Source organism: Eptesicus fuscus, chromosome 18 (assembly GCF_027574615.1).
Source record: "Eptesicus fuscus isolate TK198812 chromosome 18, DD_ASM_mEF_20220401, whole genome shotgun sequence".
Lineage (NCBI taxonomy): Eukaryota > Metazoa > Chordata > Mammalia > Chiroptera > Vespertilionidae > Eptesicus > Eptesicus fuscus.
The window spans coordinates 54,190,359-54,216,995 of NC_072490.1; the positions used below are offsets into that span (position 1 = coordinate 54,190,359).

At 45.9% G+C, this 26,637-nt stretch overlaps 1 protein-coding gene across 1 annotated transcript in view; it reads right to left on the bottom strand.

Annotated features, from left to right (window-relative positions):
• Positions 1-26,637, bottom strand: part of SUCLG2 (succinate-CoA ligase GDP-forming subunit beta) — a 270,953-nt gene that overhangs the window by 190,562 nt on the left and 53,754 nt on the right. The window contains exon 2 of the mRNA XM_054729710.1: positions 17,333-17,474. Coding sequence (XP_054585685.1) covers positions 17,333-17,474 — 142 coding nt within the window. The remainder of the gene's footprint in view (positions 1-17,332; positions 17,475-26,637) is intronic.

The following is a 26,637-nucleotide window of genomic DNA, read 5'->3' on the forward strand; positions in this document are numbered from 1 at the left end:
CTCTGAAAAGCCATACTCAGCAAATGCCACCCGATACATAGTCACCACATTCATCGGTTTTTCTAATGCTATGCCAGTAAAGTAGAGAAGGAAATGTCAGAAACCTCATTCTGCAGACTGGGGAGCTGAACTAAGAATGATTAAGTCTGCCAGCATCGCTTGGTGACTGAGAGGCCGAGAGAGAACTGATGGAGCTCGACTCTGCTCACCGCATTGTTACTCATCCTGAAAGTATTTAAGCTTCCCAAATGAAAATAGGTAGGACTATGTCCAGCCACCTGATTTACCTGCAGGAAAACAAGGGCAGGCTGGCTTGCTGAGCACATTGGAATAAATAAAGTGTTAGGCACGCGTACGGGCCCGCCATAAAGAATCCCACATTGTGTCGCAGTCAGCATAACTGGCATTTCTTATCGCTTTGCATTCAGCCTAAGTAACTCCGCGCCACCTTAAAAGTGTCAGAAGAACATGAAAGGGAGCTGACATCTTTTGCAAGATTTGAGAAGATGCCAAGAGGACCCTGGCAAAGGGTAGTGACAGCTGGAATAGACAAGGGCAGAGTTTAAAAAATAACTCACCACTCAATGTCTATGTTTAACATGTATATTAAAAAGACAACAAAAACGAGTTGAGATAGCTCTGAACGAAAAAGAATTCAGTAAGTGCTTTCTCGGTTGAACAGTTAATATTCCTGGATCCGGCCAAACCGACATGAGGGTGCTGAGTGGGCATTGGCGCCTGCGGAGCGTACTCTGTCACTGGCAAATATTTTTATCTATTTCAAAACAGACCAGAAAAAAAGATTTTTAAAGATTCACCAGACCATTAGGAAGGCCCTGAAAAATGCCAGAGCTTTACAGCATCTTCCTACAAGACGGCTACATGCACATTTGCCAACACTTCACTAGAACAAACCTCTTAAAATTAATAAATTACCTGTCAAGTCCCATAAAAACAGATGGTCACTTGGAGACAGGAGAAGATGCTATCATTCTGTGTGCACAGCTGTGAGACGGGGAAAAGATCTTCCATTTTCCAAAACATACAGTAAACCTTGTCTAAGACTCCCAATATTATGCATAAAAATGACAATTTCATTCAGCTGCTTCTACGCTACACATCTGATAATTGTTGAGGAAACATCTTTAATAGTAAAAAAAATACACTACAACAAACAGAACCTTAAAATCGCTTTTTGTTTTCTCCTAATTATCAAGCTACTTTGCAACGCTTTGCTATCAAAGATTTCAAAGTGTTGAGGGCTCCTACGTGGTGGTACTCTAATATGCTACTTAACACAATTAAAACTTTTATTAGCAATCGCTTTCCAAAGAGAAAGCACATATAGCTGAATATCTGATACCACAATTGTTTTTGCCTGTTACTCCTTTCAAAACGTGTTTTACAAATTTTATCAGAAATCTAACACATAAAACAATAAGTCAACACGACATCAGCGTCACACGTTTGAAATGAGATTGTGATTTGTTAGTCTCCCACACGTTACTTATATCACTATAAATCACGTGAGGACGAAGACATTGGCACCTGAGAATAGTTAGGAAATAACCAAGCCCATGAGCATGCCTCTTTTTATGCTCAGAGCTCTCTTGGTTCTATATTTTTAGCAAAGGACATAAAACTTGATAGCTAAATATATGGCCACTTTTTTCACATTACTTGCCAGGAGCGCCCATGTTTAACTCTTCAAAATGTCCACAAAATATATCTCTGATATTCAACTATTGCAAGAGTGGGGGGATTTGTATGGCATGGGGATTCATTTGGTACTGGAAAATAATTAAAATTTTGACAGGCCACAATGAGTTAACTGTTAGGTAATGAATTGCATCAGAAGTTTTACTCTCACTCTCCTGTTTAATATCATCCTAAGGAACCTACTGGAACACAATGTGAATCCCTTACAGAGCCTACAGCGCCCCAGTGACCTCCCAGACCCAACCTCACTTCCTTCCACTCCCCAACCAACTACCCCAAGCTTCCGTGGTCAACCTCTGTCTCCTGAGGCCGCCAAGCTCATGGCCAACACCCCTGTGTTCCATCTGTTGGGAACACACTTCCCTGAGATCTCCTTGCAACCATTTGGCATTCCTATCACAGATGCCATTTCCACGCAGAAGCCTTCCTTGACCATCAGCCCTGACCTACCCTTCGATCGCCAGCTCACTATCCTGTTACTTTCATCATAGCACTGATAAGCTTTGGGCATTATTTGTAATTGTTTACATGTTTATTTTCTCTCTTCCCCAACAGAATTTAAAGCCCCCATCACAGCGGCATCTCCAGCACCAAATGCCTGCACATAATAAGTGCATCCTAAATGAAGCAATTTTATTTTTCACCGAACTGACTAATAATGTGATTGAAGTGACCAAACGGATCCAGCTCGGACCTTGGATGGCCCACCCACTATTGGCCTCTTAATCAGACTTGATTAGAGGATGGAATGAGGAATCCGCAAGGCCAAGGGGACGTGCCTACAGCCTTGCTCCCGAACTGTCTGCCCAGTGGGCCCCAGTGTGGGCCTCTTCCCAAGATCTGGCCTTACAGGGGAAAAATATGGCACCTCCTCTGTACACTCCAAAGCTGAAAGGCTGGCCAAAAAGTGGCCATTTGCAGAAAAGGTGAACAAATCTGAACATGAATGCACAGGAAGCACCTCACCAACCTGGATGGGCCGGTGCAGAAAGGGATGACAGGCCAGGGGCTGGCAATACCTATACTGCACGTTCTTTTCTTTTTTTCATAATTTTTAATATTTTTTTATTGATTTCAGAGAGGAAGAAAGAAAGAGACAGAAACATCAACGATGAGAGAGAATCATCAATTGGCTGCCTCCTGCACGCCCCCCCACTGGGGACCGAGCCAACAATCTGCGCATGTGCCCCGACCAGGAATTGAACCTTGACCTCCTGGTTCATAGGTCAATACTCAAACACTGAGCAACACCAAACAGGCTTTATAATTTTTACTTATTGATTTGAGAGAGAGAAACATCAATTTGCTTTCCATTTATTTGTATATTCATTGGTTGATTCTTGCATGTGCCCTGACCAGAGATCAAACCCACAACCTTCGCATATTGGGATGATGCTCTAACTCAGTGGTCGGCAAACCGAGGCTCACGAGCCACCTGCGGCTCTTTGACCCCTTTAGTGTGGCTCTTCCACAAAATACCACGGCCTGGGTGAGTCTATTTTGAAGAAGTGGCGTTAGAAGAAGTTTAAGTTTAAAAAATTTGTCTCTCAAAAGAAATTTCAGTCGTTGTACTGTCGATATTTGGCTCTGTTGACTAATGAGTTTGCTGGCCACTGCTCTACCCCACCGAGCTACCCGGCCAGCATCTGCCTAGGCTCCAGAAAGGACAGCCATGTGGGACTTAAACTGGCCCTTCCAGATCACTGAGAAGATATGTTTATCAAGGTGAGACATTTTATGCAATTTTGGATATCTGTATTTTAGTCTATTCGACAGACTGTTAGCTTGATTTATAACTTTGTATTTGGAACATATGGGATGTAGGCTGCTACCTGGACTCTTGCCTCTGGTCCTGCAAGTGTTGGGGTACACCTATCTGCCATGGAAGTCCATGTTCAAGCCCCTGGAGTTCCCCAAACCTATTTCTTCACTGGGGAAATAATTCCTGTCCCCCAACATGCCATATTATGTGAATAACAAATGAGATCACGCCTAAAAATCTACAAAAAGCATAATTTAAAAGTATTTGTATTGTGTTCTTTTCCCACATGGCACCCAACATATTCAAGCAACAAAGACCATGACAATTTCCACTGCCAATCTCAAGGCTACAATGGGGTTTTGCTTCTTATGTCATTCTTTCAGAGTGTTAAGTATTCATAAAATTATTTCTCTATCCTACAAAGTCTCACACTGTCCCAGACGGAAAAAGATATAAAACTGCCATTAAAAGAGAAAGAGAATGTTACAGAAGTAACTTCTAAATGTATAGTCACCTACAGTTACAGCAGCATGCCAACTAACAAATGCCTCTTCCGCTAACAGCGCGCTGTGCGCTTCCTGACCGCAAACCAGTGGCTGCATGAGCGGCACGCGGCCACACCCGGGGCTGTTTCAGGTCTCCCGGGGCGTCTGCCAGAGCCTCTCCTCCCATCCTCAAGAAAGAATGATCTCAGAGACAATAAATCAAGAGCACACGAGAGCACATAAAAAGAAGCTAGGACACATAAAGAGAAACTCAAAAACTTTAAGATGGCAGGGGTACGCTGGCTAGAGGACCGTAGTTAAAACAGCTCAGGCCAATAAAGGACCAGAGAAAATGAGGTAAGAGTTCGGTGAACCACGAGTCATAAAGATTGCACTTTAGATGACCAAAACTCTACACTACACATTAAACACATCAAGTGGGGTGCAGAGGTCACTGCAGAGAAGCCACAAATCGCCAAAAATAATGGAAATCTCTACCAAAGTACCCTTCATAACCTTTCCAGTTTTCTACATACCCCGGCAGTCCTGCCCCCTCTCTCAGGTCTACAAGTCAAGTAAACTCAGCAGGAAACACCTGTGAATAATAACTACAATAATAATTAAAACAGCTAACATTCACTGGGTGGTTATCTATTGCAACCCGAGTTGTTTCAATAATGAGGAGACCCAGCAAGTCTCTGATGCAAGAAATATTAATCCCTTTTGAGATGGGGAAACTAAGGCACAGAGGGATTAAGTACTTGCCCAAGGTCTCATGCAGGAAAAGTAGAAAACACCCAGGAGCTCTGGCTTCATAGAGGTAGTCAACACGACAATCCAGAGAGGTGAGTGATGGAACCCACAACTATTAGAAACCTGGCCCTTTCTCTGCCCTGTCTCCCACAAATAGGAGTTTATAGCCCTGAGGACAGGGGGTAAGGCCAGAGGATACGAGTCCAGGCGGGAAGTCGTGTCCTATGGAAAAGAAAGAGGACCTTATTAACAGGACTTCTCTGAGGACTCAAACAGTCCCTTATGAGATCCTCCAAACATCCCTAAACTGTTATTCCCGGTCCAGGGGAAGAAACTGAGCCCAAACATGCCAAGCAAGTTATTCAGAGTCACAAGAGTACCAGTGGCGCTGCCCACATGTCAATGGGTATTAATTCAACGCTGACTCACCCAGCACCCCTAACGGTCTGGGGAACGCGTTCTCCTTGTCCTCCCAGATACTAATCTGGACGGTGGGTAAAAGGAACTGCAGTTCTACTCACAATCGTACTCAGTGCTCGACCCCACACCTAAAATGGGGAGAGGGGGGTAACTGAATATGAAAACCACAGCTCAAATGCAGACCTATCCAAATATTCTTTCCATCACACCAGGTACAGTCACCCAAGATACTACAGCACTACACAGGAAATTCACGTTGTCCATGTAAAATGTCGATCACAATGGGTTCAGCCCTCGGCAAATTAAAAGGAAGAGAACTGGACCCCTTTTCCAATCGCCATGGCTTTCCTGCTCACTATGGAAACAGTATCCTTTGGTGGGCCAGGTACTTACCGAGGCCTACGCAGGCCTTTAGGAAGAGTCTCTTGATCACTGGCAGTCATTTTTCTAGTGCAATCTGCTCACATTGTTCCAGGACTAGATCCATATATAGCAATCCCTACATTTATTCCACTGATTTCTTTGCATGGTTTCAAAGAGAAATGCCATGTAATTGTGTGACTATAACACAGAATGTATTTGCAAGTACTGGTTTATTATAACACTAGTAGCCCGTTTGCACGAAGATTCGTGCAATACACCTTCATTCACCTGGCTGCCTGCACCAGTTTTCTGCCGGCACCGGAGACCCAGGCCTTGGCTCTGGCCACCGCCTTCTACCTTCTTTCAGGGTCCCGGCTTGGCCCTGGGCAGTGGCCTTGGGCTCGGCTGCACCCAGTGTCCCTGCAACCCCATCGCAGGAGCGAGCCGACCCCCCAGGTCATCTCGCTCCTGCGATTGGAGCAGGCACCCGGCTGGCGCCCAAGGCCCGGAAAGCCCCGGGCGGCTTTCCGGGCCTTGGGCTCCGCCACACCCCAGCCGGGTCCCTGTGACCCGATCGCAGGAGCGAGCCGAACCCCCAGGTCGGCTCGCTCCTGCGATCGGAGCACTTTCCGGGCTTTGGGCTCCGCCGCACCCCAGCGACCCTGCAATGGTTTCCTGGTGGGTGTGGTTGATGGGCGTGGCTTGGTTGGTGGGCGTGGCTTGGGCGTAGCGGAGGTGCGGTCAATTTGCATATTTGTCTATTATAAGGTAAGATTCTTACAATAAGTATTATAATTTGTTACTCTACTCATAAGTGTTCAAGTCATCATATTCTAGCAAATAGCATAGTCAGTCAGTTGGTCTAACTTACCCTCAACTTATTCCATCTGCCACATTCCATTCATCAGCAAGTCCTCTGAGCTCTACCTCCAAAAGACATCCCAAACACAGATCCCGCCTCTCCAGCTCCGTTGCCACCCTCACCATCCGAACCAGCCCCTCTCACCTGGGTGGTCACAGACGCCTACCTCTTCCCGCAGCCCTGCTAACCGTGCCCCACAGGACAATGCATAACAGGGAGCACCTCCTCCTGGGGTGTCTGGGGCTTTCTGGGCTTTAAGTTCTGAAAGTCCCATATCTCAGGAAACCCCGCCCTTCCGGGCACTCCAGGACAGGTGGTCATCTGGTCCACGAGAGCATTCCTATGTTATGGATAGGACTGGGTCATCGCTTGTGGTCAGAGAAATCATGGCCCAGTCTTCACCCTCCTGGAGGCACCCCTGTGCCCTGTGCCCCGGCAGCTCCTTCCTCTGGGTCCTTTGACTTTGGGTTCCACCAGCCAGATGTTAGCACACGTGATGCAAGCAGAGGCGTGCAGCATGCTTGTGGTGGTTTGCTCTCTTCTGTTTTGGCCACTTCACTGTGAAGACATGCCCCAGGGATCCTGCTGCTCCAAGCAGGGTGAGGGTCACACGGAGCAGACCTGGACCCCACCAGCTGCCACAGCCACGTCCAGTGAGGCCCTGGCTGGGCCAACAGACAGATGTTTGAGCAAGAAGAAATGATTCATTGATAGTTCGGCATCTAGCACTGTTGTTATGTCTAATAGGCACGGATTTTACCAAAATCTTTCCACAGTTCCCCATTCACTTAGAATAAAATCCAAACTATTTAACTAGGCCTACAAACACTATTCTTGTCTACTCTTAAATCTCACCCCACTGCCTTTCCTGAACTTCAATCTCACGGGTCTTTCTGTTTTTCAGTTAACAAAGCTGTTTCCCATTCGGGATCTCAGCCCCATCAGTCATCCTGCCTGGAACCCTTTACCCCCGATTCTCCTCCTGGCTGGCGCCTTCCATCCGAGTGTCAGACTAGAACCCCCTCAGAGACGACGCCCTCGACACCCTAAGTCCCCCATGGCTTCACCGCTTGTTTGTTTCTGTCACAGCACTTCTCACACGTGTGAACTGTTTGTCCGTTTATACTCTGTGTCCCCACCAAGATCAAATACTCAAATATTTCTCAACAAGTTACTGAACATCAATTGAAAGGTACCAAAAGGTCCATAAAATCTGTTAACCTGGTACCCTTCTGGTCTCAGGTGTAAAATATTTTTATTATTGAAGATAGAAGGTGAAAATGGATAAGACAGTAGAGCTATAGATGATGTTTATCAACCACTGATACATTTTTAAATTAAAAGTTCAAAAGGGCTTTAATAAGGGGGGGAAAAAAGATCATCTGGACGTAAGCTGAAGAACCAGAGAGAGCTATACCAGACTTACAGTTATAGCAAATGGAACAGTACCTCAATATCATACTCCTATCACAGCCCCCCCCCCCACCACCACCACCACCAAAGGAAGTTGAACAAATGAAAAGTTGTTTGGTCTGGTATGAAATTACCAGCCTTTAGCTACAGAAACAATAAAAGCATCATTCTCCATCACTGGCTACAACACATCTAACATCATTCTCCATCACTGGTTACAACACATCTAACGAAAGGGTGGAGCTAGGTTTGACACCAAGGCAATCTCCTCTAGAGCCCATCTTGTTGACACCACCAGCATCTCCCAGAAGACAGCACTAGGAGGGGGCATTTAAGCTGGACCATAATGAATGGGTAATAACGACAATGATAATGACCCTAGCTACCCATTAATGAGACTTTAGGGTACACAACTCTGCCAAAGCTTCCACATGCATGACTTCATTTCACTCTCACGGCTCCCTAGGAAGCCAGTGTTATTATTTAACCCACTTACAGACGGGGAAAGTGCGGATTCCAGAGGTCAGATCACTGGCCCAGGGTGCAGAGCCAGCATGTGGAAGACACAGGATTTGAATTTACGGCCAACTCCAGAGTGATCTCCACTGGGCTGGAAGGCATCCTGTGGAAGAACCTGGACAAAAGCAAGAAGACCCCGACTGGGCCGCACGCTAGAAAACAGCCCCAAGGGGCTCAGGGTGTCCGACAGACCAGGACTCTGTCCTGCACAACTGGCCACGCGACTTGATCCCGATCCTGCCAAAAAGCGAAGAGTAGCAGGCATTCTGAGCAAGAGGAGAGCCATCACGGGATCTAGATTCTCCCGTGTTTGCGACACTCGGGTGGAGGCTATTTATAAAGAAAACATATATTTCATGTGAAGTTGTTTCTCAGCGATACATCTCCCATCTGAGGGCTGGGAACAGTTTGATTGTTGCATATCAAATACTTCCAGCACTGTCATTTCCCCTCTGTTATCCACATCCCATCTGCTTCCTCTTCCCCACACTGCAGTGACTGGTATATTCGCTCAAACAAAAGCCTGCAGACAAAAATACAAATAAAAATCTAATAACTGGCCCAATTTCATTGGAGAAAAATAACAGACTCACCAGCTTGTTCCATGTTGAATAAAAGAAACAAAAACACGTCAATGATGAAGCTTGTTTACTCATCTGGTTTTGATCCTAAAATAGATCACGCAAGATGTATTTTTTAAACCTTCTCAATTCATTCCCTGACGTTTCTGTCGGTAACCTAGAAAACCCAAGTGGAGCCTCAGTACTATTTATGCACATCTATTAACGCCAACGCCCGCAACCACCACCTTGGGTAAAAGCAAAATTCCTTAGGTAATATTTATTCCGTTGCAATATAAAGAAAGCACACTTTTCATTTTCTTTCAAAATTATGCAACTTTTTATTTCATACACTGCAGTCTCCCTAGAAAATATCACCAACAGTATATGAGCAATATATTCATTATCAAATCATCTGACGAGCTGTACACTAAATATAGTTTAACACTCAGGTGTTATTGCAAGAGCACTGTGCATTTTAAGTTTTTATCTGCTGTTGCTGTTTCTGATAGCTATTATTATATTCCTTTTATGATGCTTGAAACATATGCTCAGTTCAGACCAAAAGAGAAGGTAAATTGATGAGTGCCTTGTTTGAATAAATTATGTGCCATGCTTGTCTTTTGTATCTGAATCATTTCTTCAAGTGTGTATTATTATCCTCAATTTCATAGTCAGGTAAATTGCAGCTTAAGTAATCCAAGTACAGCTGCCGTGAGAGCTGTGCTCTGACTGTATATATAGCCCATGCTCATTCTAGGCCAAGAAGCAGACCAATTTCCCCGATTCCAAGTGCCAGAGCCTGCTGCGTGATCCCACCCCTTTCCGGTCCCCAGGTGCACTCCGAGGAGATATCCCTGTCCCTCTTCAATTCACTGCAATCGCCTGACTTCCGCCAACAAATGCGAGCTGAACTGACGTGATGTGGCCCCTGCAAAATCTCCACATGCAGTTCCGTGCTCTTCCCCTTGCAAGCGGCTGGAGTGAGCACAATGCCAGGTCATCTGTGGGAGCCGCGTGCGGAGGGCCGGGCGGCATGAAGAAAGGAGCCCGGGTCTGTGAGCCACCACTAAGAGGCAGACCGAACCCCACACCGGGCTTCTATGTGACTCAGAAATAACTCTATTGGAGAGGCTACTGAGATGGGTCAGTTTAAGGGTTGCAGAAGCTAGCATTACCTAACATACTAAAACAGAAAAAAAATCAAAACACGTCATAACAGGAAATAACAGTCAAACTAAAGATTTAAAAAAAAACATTAAAATAATATTTTTTTAAATATTTAGTATTTAGGTAATGCTCATGTTATAACGTGGAATTTTAAAAGATATAGAACTGTATGAGTAGTATTTTCCCAAGTGTAAAAACAGATATCCCCTCTTAATTATATTTACGTAAATATGTACCCCGAAATTAATGTTGTTGACTGAACGAATGAATGCATAAAAAGTGGAAGAAAACATGTTCACTTTAAGTCAAGTTCCCTCTGGATATTGGGACAGGAGGAGGTTTTTACTTCTCTGTATTTTCTAAAATCAAAATAATGAGTATAGTCCTTTCATAATCAGAAGAGATTTGTCTGTTTATGCTGAAGATTTCTTTAAAAAGGCCAATATATCCAGACAGGCATTCTATGGAGCTAGCTCTTATGCCCCCATGTCCCAGACAAGGTTTTGCTCCATTTACTACCCCATAAGGCAGCCTCTCAGGCATTCAGAACCACCCAATGTACAGGGTGAGTCAAAGGCCCAGGGGCAAATAATTCCCAGGAAAGTCCTGGAAATTGACACTTCTCTGTTCATTCACAACACGGTAGCTTTAAAAAGCCATTTAACAAATAACTCCATTAATGACATACTGAAAACACAGAAATTACCCAGTTTCCACGGATATACAATCCTGGGCAGGCAGGGACGTGGTGAGATTCAGAACCAGTTCCTAAAGTAAGCGCGCCTCTGAGATCACACTCGCAAAATGCTCAGCACACTATGACTTTTATCAGTTCAAGCGTGGAAAGAGGGTCAGTCCTTGCTTTGTTGGACTGCCCACACTCACGCCGAGGCCCTGGCTTGCAGAGCACTGCGACTCGTTTCTAAGGGGAGTGCCAGGAAGCAGGTGTGAAGCTGTCTGCCCATGGCCCGCCGGGACCTCGCCCTTCCCTGTGTAGGTGTCCTGCTGCTTTAGTCAGGGAACACGGAGGGAAAAGACGTCCTAGCACAGAAAAATCTAAGGAGGTGACCAGAGACTCATTTATATCTGCAGACTCAGGAAGAGAAAAGAACATTTTATAAAAAGGGGATCTCTTAGCAAAAATGTATAAATAGGAAAAGGGAACATCTTGATGCACACAGTAGGGAATGCCTTTAATGTCAATTCCGGTGTTCCTTTAAGGAGGACTAGGTAAACATCAGTAAGTGAATATTTTATGAATGACAATAGTATTTACTGAGCATATTCTATATCTCAGGACCTAAATAAGCATGAAGTAAATTACCAAAAAGAAATGAGGGGGCTCAGATAATTACCAAGGAGGTGGGAGAATGAGGCTCAAAGATGGGAAGGGACACAGGGGCAGCAGCAGCCAGGACAGGCAATCCGCCACGGGAGCCGGGAGGACAGCCGCATCGCCCTCACCCCTGGGAAGCAGCCAGCACCACCTCCATGGCCAGCGTTTGCCTTACCCTTGCTTCTTTGCATCCCTGACTCCAGGTTCAAAATAATGGGCAGCTGATGTGGTGGTAAAATGAAGATTTACTACGCAGAACCCAATGTTATCTTCACCTATCATTATAAGACAACTAGAGGCCTGATGGGGAGTGGGGGGAGGGGGTCCCTCAGCCTGGCCTATGCCCTTTCGCAGTCAGGGAGCCCTGGGGAGATGCCCGACTGCCGCGGAGGCGGGCTGCTGTGCTTGCCAGCCATCAGCCCGGCTTGTGGCTGAGCAGCACTCCCCCTGTGGGAGCTCACTGACCAGGAGGGGGCAGCTCCTGCACTGAGCGTATACCCCCTGGTGGTCAGTGCGCATCATAGCAACTGGTCATTCGGTGGTTCGGTTGATTTGCATATTACCCTTTTATTATATAGGATGAGGACCATCATTTCAACACAAAGGTTATTTATAAGATCTTTTGACACGATCCTAACACATAATGTGGTGTGACAAAGCCACAACAACCAAGGAGTCTTGTGATGTATTTAATTGTCTTAGGATGAATAGGACAAGTTGATCAGTCAACAGGCAGTGCCCTTTTTATATAAAACAGGATGTGATTATATATAAAATGAAAAGGATGTTATCATATTGACAAATAAAAACATTTTAGCATGCAGGTCATTAGCTGGAAGAATATTAACTTCTCTATTTATATTTCAATTTCTTTCCCAGCAAAAAATAAAACAGCCCGGCTGTGTGGGGTGGCTTGTGGTTGGGCATCGACCTATGAACCAAGAGGTCATGGTTCGATTCCCAGTCAGGGCACATGCCCGGGTTGTGGGCTCGATCCCCAGTGGGGGGTGTGCTGGAGGCAGCCAATCAATGATTCTCTCCCATCATTGATGTTTCTATCTCTCTCTCCCTCTCCCTTCTTCTCTGAAATCAATAAAAATATTTTTAAATAAATAAAACAAAACCATTTTTTAAGTATAATCTTCTTGCTTAAACTAATATTGAGAATCTCATATCAACATGAATGGATTAACTAACAAATTGTGGAGATTCCAAAAACTAAAAAGTGGAGGTCCTAATACAGTTTCAGCTATGTTTAATGCAAATATACTTTCAAGGCAGGCCTTGTGAATCATGTGAGAGACATTCTTTGAAGAGAATAGAAAGGCACATCAAGGCTAGTTATGCACACAGTGGGTATTCTGTAGTCATCTGTTGACTTTATACTTAAATTTAACCCATAGAGGTGAATATACGTAATTAATAAACCTCCTGAGAAAATTGTAGGCAAGAAAAAACAACTCCTTCTTAAAAGGTAGCTGATACAAACAGCTACAGAAATGAAAATTACCCACATATTAAAAACTTAATTCACCAAACCAAATTTACTCTCTCAGACACAAGTCCATTTTCTGTGCAAGAAAATGAGGTTCTCACTCAATATCTTATCATTATGAATTGTTTGAGAAACAAAAGGTCTGCATTACCCATTTTAAACAAATGTTCAAATTAACAAGTTTTCCATAACTATATAGCAAAATGTTCCATTACCCAAAGAGATACAATGAAGTGGATCATTAAGAAAATATCTGCAGATTACACAGTTTCTATAAATCGCTCCTCAGAACCTGCTAGTTCTGGTTTTAATTCAATCTTCTAATTTTATTAATATATATTTGCTATCTTAAAAATGCCGACTCACACATAAAACCTTCCAAGAACATCGTCATCAAGTTAGCAAAGAGGGAAAATGCTTGGGGAGGAGATTAAATCTAATGTGGCTGGTAGAAATCCCATCTTTGTCAATTATTAGTGGTAGAAACTTCCCAAGTTTTTAACATCCTACTTAAATGGCAGGATTTGCCAACTGACTGAATATGACAAACAGGAGAGGCATTAGAGACGGCCTGGTGGTATCTTGGCTGGGTAAGTGGAGGGACATAAGAGGAAGAGAAGTTCAGAGTATCCTAGAGATGGCCAGTTCCATTTAGGGCAGGATAGATGGAGAGACAGACACCCATGAGTGGGTGGACAACAGACTACCAGGAATGTGGCTTCAGACACAAAGAAAGATTTGCATATCATCCTCACAGAGATTACTGGAAATCATAGGTATGCCTAATATCAGCATCAATTTTCAAAATATTTTATCAAATGTCACTTTATTTCAAAACACATCCAAATATAACATAGAAAAAAGTAAGCATGCATACACATTTCAATCATTTACAAACTTTTTGAATTAAAATATGAACTCTTCTAACATATGATCAATAAGATACTGATTATCATGTGTCTAGTTTTTCTATGACATCTGTAAACCCTTGATATTATATATTGCTACTGCTGCTGCTGATGATGATAGTAATAAAATCTTTTTTTTAAATATATTTTATTGACTTTTTACAGAGAGGAAGAGAGAGGGATAGAGAGTTAGAAACATCGATGAGAGAGAAACATCGATCAGCTGCCTCTTGCACACCCCCTACTGGGGATGTGCCCGCAACCAAGGTACAGGCCCTTGACTGGAATCGAACCTGGGACCCTTGAGTCCGCAGGCTGACGCTCTATCCACTGAGCCAAACCAGTTTCGGGATAGTAATAAAATCTTATAGAGCACTTATTACATATTAGGCATATTATCCTTCCATGTAATTTTTCCCCATTAAAATGTCATAATTATAAAGTAGAAGTCCCATTTTCAGGACAATCAGAAAGACATATGTGTGATCCAGTTTTAACTTTCACCTCAAATCTATTTGCTAAAACTCCCACTGTGCTCTTGGTTCTTACCAATCTTGTGGGGACAGAAATGTAAACACTGTGGCGTTTTGCCAGAGTCTCCGTATTTTGCTTTCTCCGGGCAATCTCAGTGACATGTGTGCTTCCTTTTATATTTACCATCACCTCGGTTCACCCAGGTAGACTTGGTACCATCTCCTCTTCCAAGACTATAAATTTCCCCTCTGAGCAAAACTGTCTATTCAGCAACAAAACCAGAGACCTTCCTTCTACAACAAGTGCTCACTGAGTAAGAGGATTACTCGTTCCTTCACCAAAGGAGGTGCTCGGACTCATTCTCTCAATTCCCTTTCAGCTCTGACAATGCCACAGGGAGGTGACACCAGCCACATCATCCCCAAACCTTTTATCCAGTTTGATTTTCTTAAAACACATTCCTCAAAAACCAAAATGGCTTTTTCAAAAGTTGATTTTCATTTTTTCATTTTTCTTTTCATTTTTTAAACTGGCTTCACTGTCTGTCTCTCCCGCTCCCTCGCCCTGGCCCCACATGGGAAGGCCACCTGGCTGATTCCTCCAGCGCAGTTTCTGTCTTACAAACACAGTGTGCAATCCCAGCCACAGAGCCGGGCTGACTGAATGCTTACCCGAACCCATGACTAGGAAGCCCATTAGGTCGGTAAGCCCCAACCCCACGGAAGTCTCACCGAGAAGCGCCCCAGCTGTGCTGGGGGAATCAGCTGCTCCCAGCATTCCCTTAAGAGGGGCCTTGGACCTGGAATACCAGTATGTCAGCACATATAAGAAAATAATGGGGAAAATGAAGACCAAAGGCCAACATGAACTTTACATTTCTTCGCTCTCATTACCCAATCCCGAAAGCACAGGAGTATAAAACAAAAATGATCCTTTCAGGTGAAAAGGCTCGAACGCTAATCTTTACTGAGTCTATTGCCAGAGTTTACTGACGAGCACTCATTCAGGTTAGGGCTCATTTGACTGGGGTGGAGTGGGGGGGGGGGGGGGGGGGGGAGGTTCACCTTAAAAAGCAATTTTGATAGTTTTGAAAATGAAATCAATTTTCATTTCTTAAAATATTGGTCGTTCTCACCTAAAACTAATACCAAATAATATTAAATATAAACTATAACTAAAAAATAAAATTAAAAACATGTATCAGTTGCTCTCAGTTTCTACATTTAGCATCTGCAGATTACAAATTAATTCCTCACTAGAGCATAAGTTCTAAGGAGAAAGAAGGCTCGCTTATCTTCCTTCCCCAGCTGTGCCCGTGGTGCCGGATGCTCAGTCCGCATGACTGGCAGCACAGGAAGGGTCCGTGAGAAGCAGCGGAAGGAACGTGGGAAGGGAGAGAGGAGAACAGCCGGCTGAAGGACCGCACTGCTCACTTTCAGAGCGTCGAACATTGGGAGACTGAGACGGGAAGCCTGCCTCTGCCCTACACTCTCAAAGGCGACTGCGAGGCCTGGGCAAGGCCCCTGAGCAGGCGCTCGAGTCTTCGCTTTTCGTGGGGAACACCTGCTCCCCGGGGCCGCAGGCAGGGAATGCACCTGCAAACCCTTCCAGGTCCAGACCCGGCTGTCCGAAGCGGGAGCCACCGGCCCAGGCCAGCGCAGCACACGCCGTGTGGCTGGTGGGAAAGGCGACGTGCTGGGGTGTGAAGTACAAGCAGCTTTTGTGAAGATAAGGACCAAAAGAGAACGAAAAACATCCCATTGGTAAATTATTTTATATTAATCACATGTTAAAATCCTATTTTGAATATATTGGTATAAACAAAATATATTATTAAAATTAATTTCATCCATTTATTTTTAGTTTTCCTAAGGTGACTTAAAAAATGTGAAAATGTGTATGTGGCTCATATTGTATCCCTGCTCCAGCTCTCACCCAGGCTGACAATAAGAGACGCCACCAGAGAGAAAGTCCACTGACAAAGACAGCGGGATCTGACTCCTCATTTCCTAATTTAACTGAGAAACTGGTTAGATCTTCTGCCCTGTACAATCTCCCTTAAAGAAATACAACAGTGCCGGGCTGGTGTGGCCAGCTGGCTGCCCAGTTAGAGCACATGCCAGTAGGGGGTGTATAGGAGGCAGCCCATGGATGTTTCTCATTGATGTTTCTATCTCTCTCCCTCTCCTTTCCTCTCTCTGAAATACTAAATACACACACACACATAGATAGATAGATAGATAGATAGATAGATAGATAGATAGATAGATAGATAGATTATATATGAAAGAAACACAACAGCAGTGGCATTAGCCTGGATTTACAGATAAGGAAACTGAGGCAAAACCAGAGCTGGTAAATGGGAGGGCAACACGCTGAACCAAAGTCAACTTGACCTTGAAATACATGTCCATTCCATGTCCCATCTCTCCTCCAGTTGCTCAGAGGGAACTTGCCCCAGGTTCGAAGAGGCTTAACCTTTTGCACTCGGATGTCAACTGTGACTCGACATGGTTAGCATTAGAATAAAGGAATCGAGAAAAAAGCGAGTGCAAAGGGTTAAAAAGGGTGCCAACCACGTTTCCTGACTCACCTTCCATAGCCTTCAACCATATGTCTGACCCACTAAGCCACGGACAACAGAAACGGTGATTAAAACTGAGGAAAACCGAAACCGATTTGGCTCAGTGGATAGAGCGTCGGCCTGCGGACTCAAGGGTCCCAGGTTCGATTCCGGTCAAGGGCATGTGACTTGGTTGCGGGCACATCCCCAGTGGGGGGTGTGCAGGAGGCAGCTGATCGATGTTTCTCTCTCATCGATGTTTCTAACTCTCTATCCCTCTCTCTTCCTCTCTGTAAAAAATCAATAAAATATATTTAAAAAAACAAAAAAAAAACTCAGGAAAATTACCATAGAGTGACATCCCGTGTGCTGTTCTCTCCTATAAAAGAAGTTTCCCTAATTGGGCTCTCTTGCCTTTGCAACTCCAAGTTCCCCACTGGATCTGTCACTGTGAGTATAACCCACAACACAGCGAGTTAGATGAGTTCACTAATCGGGGACAACGCATTATACTAGGAGGGTGAGCTTACTCAGTTTCTTAGCGGCCTCCAGAGCTTCGTTCGCAGTGTCCACTACAAAGAACCTCTGAACTTTCACTCCGTTGTCGGCCATCAGCTTCTTGCTCTGGTACTCCTGCAGGTTCAGCCATCGTCTGGGGGTTAAGTGGACTGCCTAGAAAAATTGGGGGAGAGGTGAACACATAATAACAAGTGAAATGACAGTCAACCTATATGGCCAGTCCTACAGGTACCCTCAAATGGCAGCAACACATTATAAACAAACCAACAAAAATCTATCTAAATTCTTCATGCTTAACTGTTTTCCTAATCAAAATGTTAAAGATAACTACACACACAAATACATCAAAATTTTAACAAACTATGAAAAGTACGATCTATGTCCAGTAAACAGTAATGTGTAGAGAGTGCCTGGGAAGGCACATGAGCATTTCTTTGATTATTGTCAGCTGAGTCCAGTGGCATTGGCAGAGCCACGTCCTGGAAACATACTGTGCCAGAGGCAGGTATGTTGTCAGCCTGACCCTTAGCTCAGGTGCCGGGGGGTGGGTTTCATTATTTAAGTTCAGCCAGGCGCAAGGAACGGACAAATTATCTGGGCTCAGCCAGGAGTGACAATTACAAAGAAGCCACAAGAATGAAGGGTTACAGCTTAATCTTTAACCATGATTTCACATAATTTCCTTTGTTTTAAACTCTAGTAAAACTTCCTGGAATCATGCTGTATATAATAAACACGCTGCATCAGCTGTGGGTCACTGTCCCTCCACCAGGGGGCAGTGTTCCACCTGGTCCCAGCTTTCCCCATTATCTCTGTGTCTGTCTCCTTTTTTTCCTTTTCTCAATCCCCAGCTGCCCCTACTCAGGAACTCGTCTGCTCTCTAGCCGTGCTGGTCACGGTCCAAGAGAGAAAAACTTATAATAATGTACCAATGTCGATTCCCTGGTTTTGCTGCTGTACTAAAACTATGTAAGATGTCAATGTTAGGAGAAGCTGGGTGAATGGTACTCGGGATTCCTGCACTATTTTTTACAGCTCTCTGTAAGTCTACAAGCATTTTAAAATGAAGTTATTCTTAAAATGGTAAGGACTCTATTATATAGTGTATGCCTCCCCCATCCCCATCCCAAATAAATAAAGTTCACAGCAATACCTGTAGGGACATTGTTAATTGTTTTTTAACACTTTCAGGTCAATAGGCCATAGACCAATCCATTTCCTTACTGAAGTTTTTAATGGAATTCAGTATAATCATTACATGTTTAATGAGATTATCTCTCTCACACACCAGAGTTCAGTATCCTGAAAGAGTCACCATTAATTAAACTAGTTCTAAAAACTGCAACTGGTGTATGAAAGGCAACCTTACTACCGATCAATTAGTTTTTATCTGTCTTGGAAGAAAGTAATCAAAGGGCAGAATGACATGAACAAATAGATTCTTCACATTTTATCCAATACGATCAACAGCATTCCCTATCAAATCTATGAGCCCAAATTTTAAAAGAAGAGAAACAGGAAAAAATAAGTACACCTAATTTAAGTTCATTTCCATCCATGAGCCACAGGAGGTAGGATGACACCGCCATTAATGCAGAAAGAAATCAAAATACCCATCACACAACTGGGCCACGAGGCTGGTGGTGGAAGGCCTCCCGACACACCTCCCTGTGGTTTCCGTCCCGGGCCTCGGAGGATAGCCACGGGATACTCCAGACTGTCAAATGGGGTCCACAGGGCGTTACCACCTGTTACCATGAGCTTTCAGCACCTCTAGTGCGTCCTTAAAATGGTGCTTTGTTCTGGAATCTCAAAGCTGCAATGCACTCATGCAGCTCTTTTGGACAAGGGCCATTCCACAGAGGCTCCAGCGCCTTGCAGCGAGACGGGGTTCTACCCACAGGCAGAGAGGTGTCTTCATCCTCTTTGTATCTTAATGAAGACCGTGATGGTGCTTGGCATGTGGAAGACACTAAAAACATACCACTTAGATGTCCAAATGAATGAACCCTGCCTTTTGTCCCCTTATTCAGATCATTTTTCATTCCCAGAAAATGACCTTCTCTAAAAATGGAAAAGTCCTTTAGACCTGAAATAAACGTAATACAATTTAAATACACTTCTTAAAAATTCAAATTTTGACATGATTAAAGCTAAAGATATCCCTCTGTTCTATCCTTATTAATATTGGAAATGGTGTTTTCAATATTGAAGTTGGCCTACACTTCTTTGGAAATAAATCTACTGGGATAAAAATAAACTGCCAGGTAAGCAATGTTCCCATCATTTCCTGGATATTATAGAATTGTATAAGATTTGTTAACCTTCTGAACTTTTAAGTCTTGATGAAACATTAAAAATTTAAAAAACATAAAATTTCAAAAATGAACATATTCATTGTATCAAAAGACTTAATAGCACATCACATTACACACTAAGAAAAACTCAATTTTCAGGCGTTTAGTAAAAGCTTCCTAAAGAAAGAGAATATTATATATTAGACTGGCGGCGGGGGGAGGGGGGGGAGAGGGGGCCTCAGCCCAGCCTGCATCCTCTTGCAATCTGGGACCTTTCGGGGGATGTCTGACTGCTGGTTTAGGCCCAATCCCACTGCAGATCAGGCCTAAACCGGCAGTCAGACATCCCTCTCGCAATCCGGGACCACTGGCTCCTAACTGCTCATCTGCCTGCCTGATCGCCCCTAACCACTCGCCTGCCTGCCTCATCGCCCCTACCTGCCTCTGCCTGCCTGCCTCATTGCCCCTAACTACTCACCTGCCTGCCTCATCGCCCCTAACCACTCCCTGGGGGGCAGGGCCAGCCTGGGCAAGGGGTCATGGTGTTCTGCACTTTCCAACCAGGAATGTTTTAATAGACAGTCTCCAAAAACTTGAACTGGAAAACCTAAGAGTAGAGTGCTCAGATTTCAGGCAGCAGGTGCTGTCAGCAGGATTTCTATCCCAATTAAACTCTAATTCTGAGCTCTCTACAGTCTGGACAAACTGCCCTACACTATCTCCAAAGTTTCTTATTCATCACTATCCCATTTTCCTCTGCTTCAAACCAAGGTAACAAATGCAACCTTTAATTCTGATCTTCCTCGCGCAAGGGAACAGCAAACCTCAATTGAAATAATTTCCCACCAGAAGTCACGTCCAAATACTGAAGACTGAGGACTATAGGGCTGACTATGTAAATGTGCAATAATAGGATCACCACATTCTAGAGGTAGGGACCCAGGCGTCCTCCACAATCCCACAATCCTCTGGTCGCATCCTTCCGGTTTTTCTAGCTCCTCCATAAGTGGTGTTTCCTTCAGTCATGTTACTACGTCCAGGGCCTCTAGGTGGAGAGGATTTTTCTGTTCTTTGAGGTTGGAACTATTGGAATCAGTGAAGTTTCGGGAGCACTGCCGCTGCCATGAACATGTCGGTCCCAAGCGCACTCATGAAACAACCGCCCATTCAGTCCACGGCTGGCACCATCCCGGTTGGCACTGAGAAATGTAGGTGCTGAGCTGTTTTCCAATCGGATCTTCCTCTTCCTTCCCCAGCACACTCCACACCTACTCCGGGCCGACCACCCCAACCCCGCAGACCCTTAAGACGTTCCCCACTATTTCTTCAACTTTCCCCCATTGAACTCGCACCCGATTGCATTGCCTAGGGATGCCCCTAACTGCTCCCTGGGGGGTGGGGCCAGCCTGGACGAGGGGCCGTGGTGTTCTGGACTCTGGTCATTCTGGTCGCTGGCCTTTTATTATATAGGATATACACCATATTCTGAGACCACTTTAAAAAGGCAAGTGGGGAAGGATCAATAGATTAAGTCTATGTTGACAGACCCATTTAGAGCAGTTAGCAGAAGATGAAGAAAAATACGGTTTGAAAAGAACATTTGAGAGAGACTAAAAACAGCCACAGTGTGGTCACAGTCGATGCCTTTTCATCAGAACACTCACTGTATTAATTTTAGATATTTTAATGCAATCTGCTGCAAACTAATTGCAATTGATCCAGAGACCAGCTTCATAGACATATAAACACATCGACTGCTTGTGCACTGACTCCAAGGAAAGCCTGCTGCAAGTCAGTTGCTCTTAAATTGAAAACTAGCACAGTGCACACAGTTCTAAAGCCCCTGCTAACTCTGAGCTATCACCCACAAAGTGATCAATAATCACCTGCATTTGTCAGCCCTACACCTGGAAGAACAGGGTCACCGACTGGGTCTAAAACTTCATTAACTCAACTTCGTTCACTAAGAATTTGTGATATATCTAGGGAGGAACAACTTAAATCTATTTTTGTATTTTCAAGGGGAAGAAAAAAGGAGAGAAGACACACGCTAAGCAAATGGATGGTGTAAAGCAGTGGTCAGCAAACTGTGGCTCACGAGCCACATGTGGCTCTTTTGCTCCTTGAGTGTGGCTCTTCCACAAAATACCATGTGCGGGCGCGCACATACAGTGCGATTGAAACTTCGTGGCCCATGCGCAGAAGTCGGTTTTTGGCTCTCAAAAGAAATTTCAATCGTTGTACTGTTGATATTTGGCTCTGTTGACTAATGAGTTTGCCGACCACTGGTGTAAAGTATGCTGGAAATGTAATCAAATGCTAAATTTTGATCTTAAATCATGTTAACAGTTCCTTCTACTGTTGATTGAGCACTTACCATGCATTACGCATCATACTAAACTATCCTGTATCGAACAATCAAAACAATCACGAAAAGTCAAATATTATTATCTTTCTCAACAGCTATCATTGATGCAAACCAACAACTACCCCAAGCTTCCTTCTTCCAGGCGCGCCCTTGCCGTGGCTGAAGTTAGATAAGGCCTGTCACTCGCACTGGCTGATAAGTCATGAGTACACATGGCGTGTGACACGTCTGGGCCAACACTGAATTATCAACCCTCCCGCCCACGAAGCTCTCTCGCTCTTGACCTGGGGAAAGGCGACATTCAGGAGGGCGCTGCTGTCCCAGCCAGGGGCCAGAGTGAGGACCACACACCCCAGGGGATAAAAAATACACCTTCGTGGACCTTCAGCCACTGAGATTCTGGGGATTATTTGTTACTGTTGCAGAACCTTGCCTATAGAACCTCGCCTGTGCTAACTATAAAACCATCTTATAAATTAGGAAACCCAGGGGGAAGGTAAAGTCATTGGCCCAAGATCACAGGAGGCTGTCAGACACAATGCCCCTCTGGTTAGCAGTATTGATCACTGTGCAATACTGCCAGTTCCTGCATTTGGATTCTGGCCCCACAACCCAGGGGCCCCTGGGGATACAGACAGGCTGAGATGAGTAAGATCACGTTCCTGTCTTCAAATGTCTACAGAACAGAATTCATGAAACGCTGGCCCATGTGTGTAAAGGAAAGTGTGAATGCTTCAGACTCTGGGAGAGAGGGAGGTGGGTGCGAGCAGTGCTGTCCTAAGACACTAGAATAGCAGAAGCCATTTATTTCAACTCCTAGGAAGAGAGCCACCTGTTAAAACCCTAGACCAGTGTCTCCACTGCAGAAGTCAGGACCTCCAGGGACTCTGGAACGGAGCAGCGGAGGGGGTTTAAAGCTCAGCTGACGCCAGGCCTGTCACCTGCGGCTGCTGTGGCCTGCCCGCTTGCCGTCCGCTCTCCCCATGCTCATTCCATCAGGATTCTGCTAAACGTGAGGCTCTGTGCAGAGACTGGCCTGGCGCTGTCTTCCTCTGAGTCAGCAACTCTGGCAGCGACTGCACCTCCTGGGTAGTTCCAGGTCCCTCCAGCAGCCCTTTCTTCCACACCCAGTGCCACACGGCAAACCATGCCCCCTGCACCACCAGCTGGCGCATCACACGGCGCCTTCCACTCCTCGGACGGTCAGAGGGTCCCTCCAGTCGCCAACCTCTGGGTGGCCTCCAGCCCTGCTTGGCCTCCACTGGTTCTGACACCTTTGTAACTATTTATCTTTCCCTGGTAAATTCTATTAAAAGACCTGATGCTCCACAGAGCTGCGGGCGCCCCTGAAGGCAGAGCGGAAGGAAGGGCACTCATGAGGGCAGCAATGGTGACACTGGGACCCTACTCGCAGCAGCTTCCCGGGCAGGCATGTCCCCGGCAGGCAGATTCCAAGGTATGAAAAGACGGCTGGGTCCAACCTCCTCATTGTCCCATCAGGAACGTGAGGCCTAACGAGGGGGTTTAACAGGCCCACGGGTCCTACAGTGAGCGAGGCAGGACGGCAACTAGACAAATTCCAACTTCCATTCCCGCTTTCACTTGGATTTTGGCAAAGTGACCATATTATCATAGCAGAATGTTCTCAAAACAGCAAGGGGGTGGGCACCTCGCTCTGGTCTCTTTGGGACCTCCCGCGCCCCTCACTTCCACGTCCCTGGAAGAGCAACCCTTTTCTAAGCTGGAGGGGAAGGAGAAAATGCAACTGAAAGAAAAGCCGCACATGGAGACGTGAGGGCTTCCGGGAACAAGGGAGCAGAGGCAGAACAAAAGGAAGGAAAATGAAGGAAAGGACCAATAGAAGCGAGACATCAAAGACAATGATTAAGGGGGGAAAAGTCACAACACACACACACACACACACACACACACACACACACACACACACATCAAAGCCCACAATTAGACAGCTACAAGGAAACCATGGCACGACAGAAATCATCCTTGGCCCCGTGGTCTTAAAATCAGAGGTGCAGAGACCACTGGAACAGCCCGCAGGAGGACCATCACTAAGGGGAGTCTAGGAAGTAATGTGGTTGGCGGGGCGCCCCCAGGGAGACCCTGTGAGCCGCATCTGCCACATGTGCCCAGGGGCTCCGCACGCCCTGTGTCAGCCTGAGCTTCCACTGCACTGCTGCTTCACTCAGGAGAGCAGCCCGGGGGGCGGGGGGGGGGGGGGGGGGGCGGGATGGAGGGGGAGGAGGGAGGATATTAGAGCCAAAAGCTCACTGGTAATCAGAAAATAGAAATTAAAAACACAAATGAGAAGCCATTCTGCCGAAAGGAAGGAAGGCCTGTGATGTCACTGTGAAGGCGCCGTGAACCTGCTCATACACGCCCCGCGCAGATAGAACACCCGTGCAACCACCTTCAACACCAACCTGGCAGCATCTTGCAAACTAACCACCCACCCACCCTGTGCCCTGGGCTACTTCTCGGTGTCGGCTAACAAAGCGCTCACACGTGGACCGCGGACACGGCTCTTTTGCGTAGTGTTCCACAGAGCAGAGGGGAAAGGGGAGGCGACCTGAACGCCCCTGGAATAGAAAAGACTGCCCCGCAGCAGGTCAGACTATGTGAGGCACTCGAAACAACTGTGCCAGCCAAGAGCACCCGCATCCATGTGCCCTGCATCCTCAGCTCCCTTGGAACTGGTGTGCCAAACTGGTAAGCAACCGCTGCAGCTCTCCAGCGCATTTTAGTGGCTGCAGGGCCTGGAAGCCACACGTGGAGAGGACGGAGTCACAGGGCTGAGTCGGCCTGAATTACTGAGTTATATCGGAATCACGGGCCCACCTTTGCATGCGTGAGAAATAAATCACTGAGGTCTTGGGAATAACCTGTATTTGCTCATGGACCAGCCTCGCCTGATGAGCACGAACATCCTACCCCTGACTGTGACTGTTCTCCAAGGCACATTAAAGGAGTCAGCAGGTTTCTCTCAACATAGGAAGTAGAATAACATGAACATTTCAGACACACGTGTCCACACACAAAGCAACATTCTGTATCTTTTAAACTTAGAGCTCCCTGTACGTAAATAGATACGAAAGGCCCAGATGAAGTTCCCCAAGCCTAATGCCAGAAAATGAGGGCAGACCCAGGAAAAGGTCTAATTTATAAATTTTTTAAAACATTATAGAAAAAAAATCACTTTTATTTGTATAATGAAAATCAATCTACTTAAAAACAACACTGAGAGGAAATAATAAAACCGAGGCTGTAACCAACTGCATCTCTATTAACTAGTCTGGGAAGTGAAGGGCTTACATCCTCGCTTAAAGGTCGCAGCGTTCTTGAAAGGCAGCGTGAAACCAAGGTGAGGGTGTGGGGACAAAGCTGTGTTCTCTGTCACACAGACAGACCACCTCCTATAAATTCCTGCTGTTCCAGAGAAGAGGCTCTTAAACCTCATTTGGAGGCCTCAAGAGCAAGGAGACAGTGAATACAAACAAGAAGTTAGCTGTAAACTCAGAGGAAAATAAAACTCCCTCTTGTCATGGGCAAAGCAAGGCAGGCAGATGCCGAGCAGGCTACGAAGGCCAAAAGTTGGTATGTGCTTGTTACAGTTTAGTTTTTGCCAATGTCATTCTGTATGCAAATTATCACCCATCTACCTTTGTCATGTTACCTAGGAAAATATGAGGCTGCAAGTGCACATGTTAGTGCAGATGAAAAGACACTGCAATGAGTATCTATCCTACCTAATAAAATGGTAATATGTAAATTACCATCACTCCGCTACCCCACGATTGGGACAGCGGGAGGCGCAGGGGGCGGGACTCAGGGTGGCCGGGGTAGCCGATTGGGCCAGGGGGACGCTGAGCTCGCGTCGCCAGCGGCAGCGTGAGCTCAGCGTCTGCGCCATGGCTGTGCTGCAGCACAGAAGGGGCCTCTGGGGCAGCGAGCTCACGTCCCACCGTGGACCATCAAAAGCGTGGGAGCTGGGTACCTGTCTGCTCTGGCACCGGGCCTTTCAGAAGCCTCCGCCGAGCCGGAGGCTTCTGAAAGGCCTGGTGCACCAGCAGACAGGCACCCAGCTCCACCGCGATCGAAAGCGTGTAGGGGACCCTACACATGCATGATTTAATCATGCACTGGGCCTCTAGTATATATATAAAAGGCTAAGCAACCGTCCGACTGGTAGCTATGATGCGCAATGACCACCGGGGGCAGACCCTCAATGCAGGAGCTGCCAAGCTGTGGTGACTTGGCAGCGGCAGTTCTCGGGTGACGCACCCCAGAACCAGAGAGAAGGGAGCCCGATTCCAGGGTGCATCACCTGAGAACCGCCCTCTCCCAATCCGGGACCCCTTGGGGGATGTCGGAGAGCCGGTTTCAACCCGATCCCTGCAGGCCAGGCCAAGGGACCCCACCTGCTGGAGGAACCCCGCTCACTCCACAGACACCCTTTGATCTGTGGCATCGACCCAGATGTGGCCAGCCAGGGAGGGACTGTGGGAGGTTGGCTCCGGGGCGTGTCTGGCCTGTCTCACCCAGTCCCGCCCCGCTGGCCACCTTCTAATTAATTTCCTTTCAATGTGCACGAATCTGTGCACCGGGGTCCTAGTCATAAAATAAAAGGCCTGAC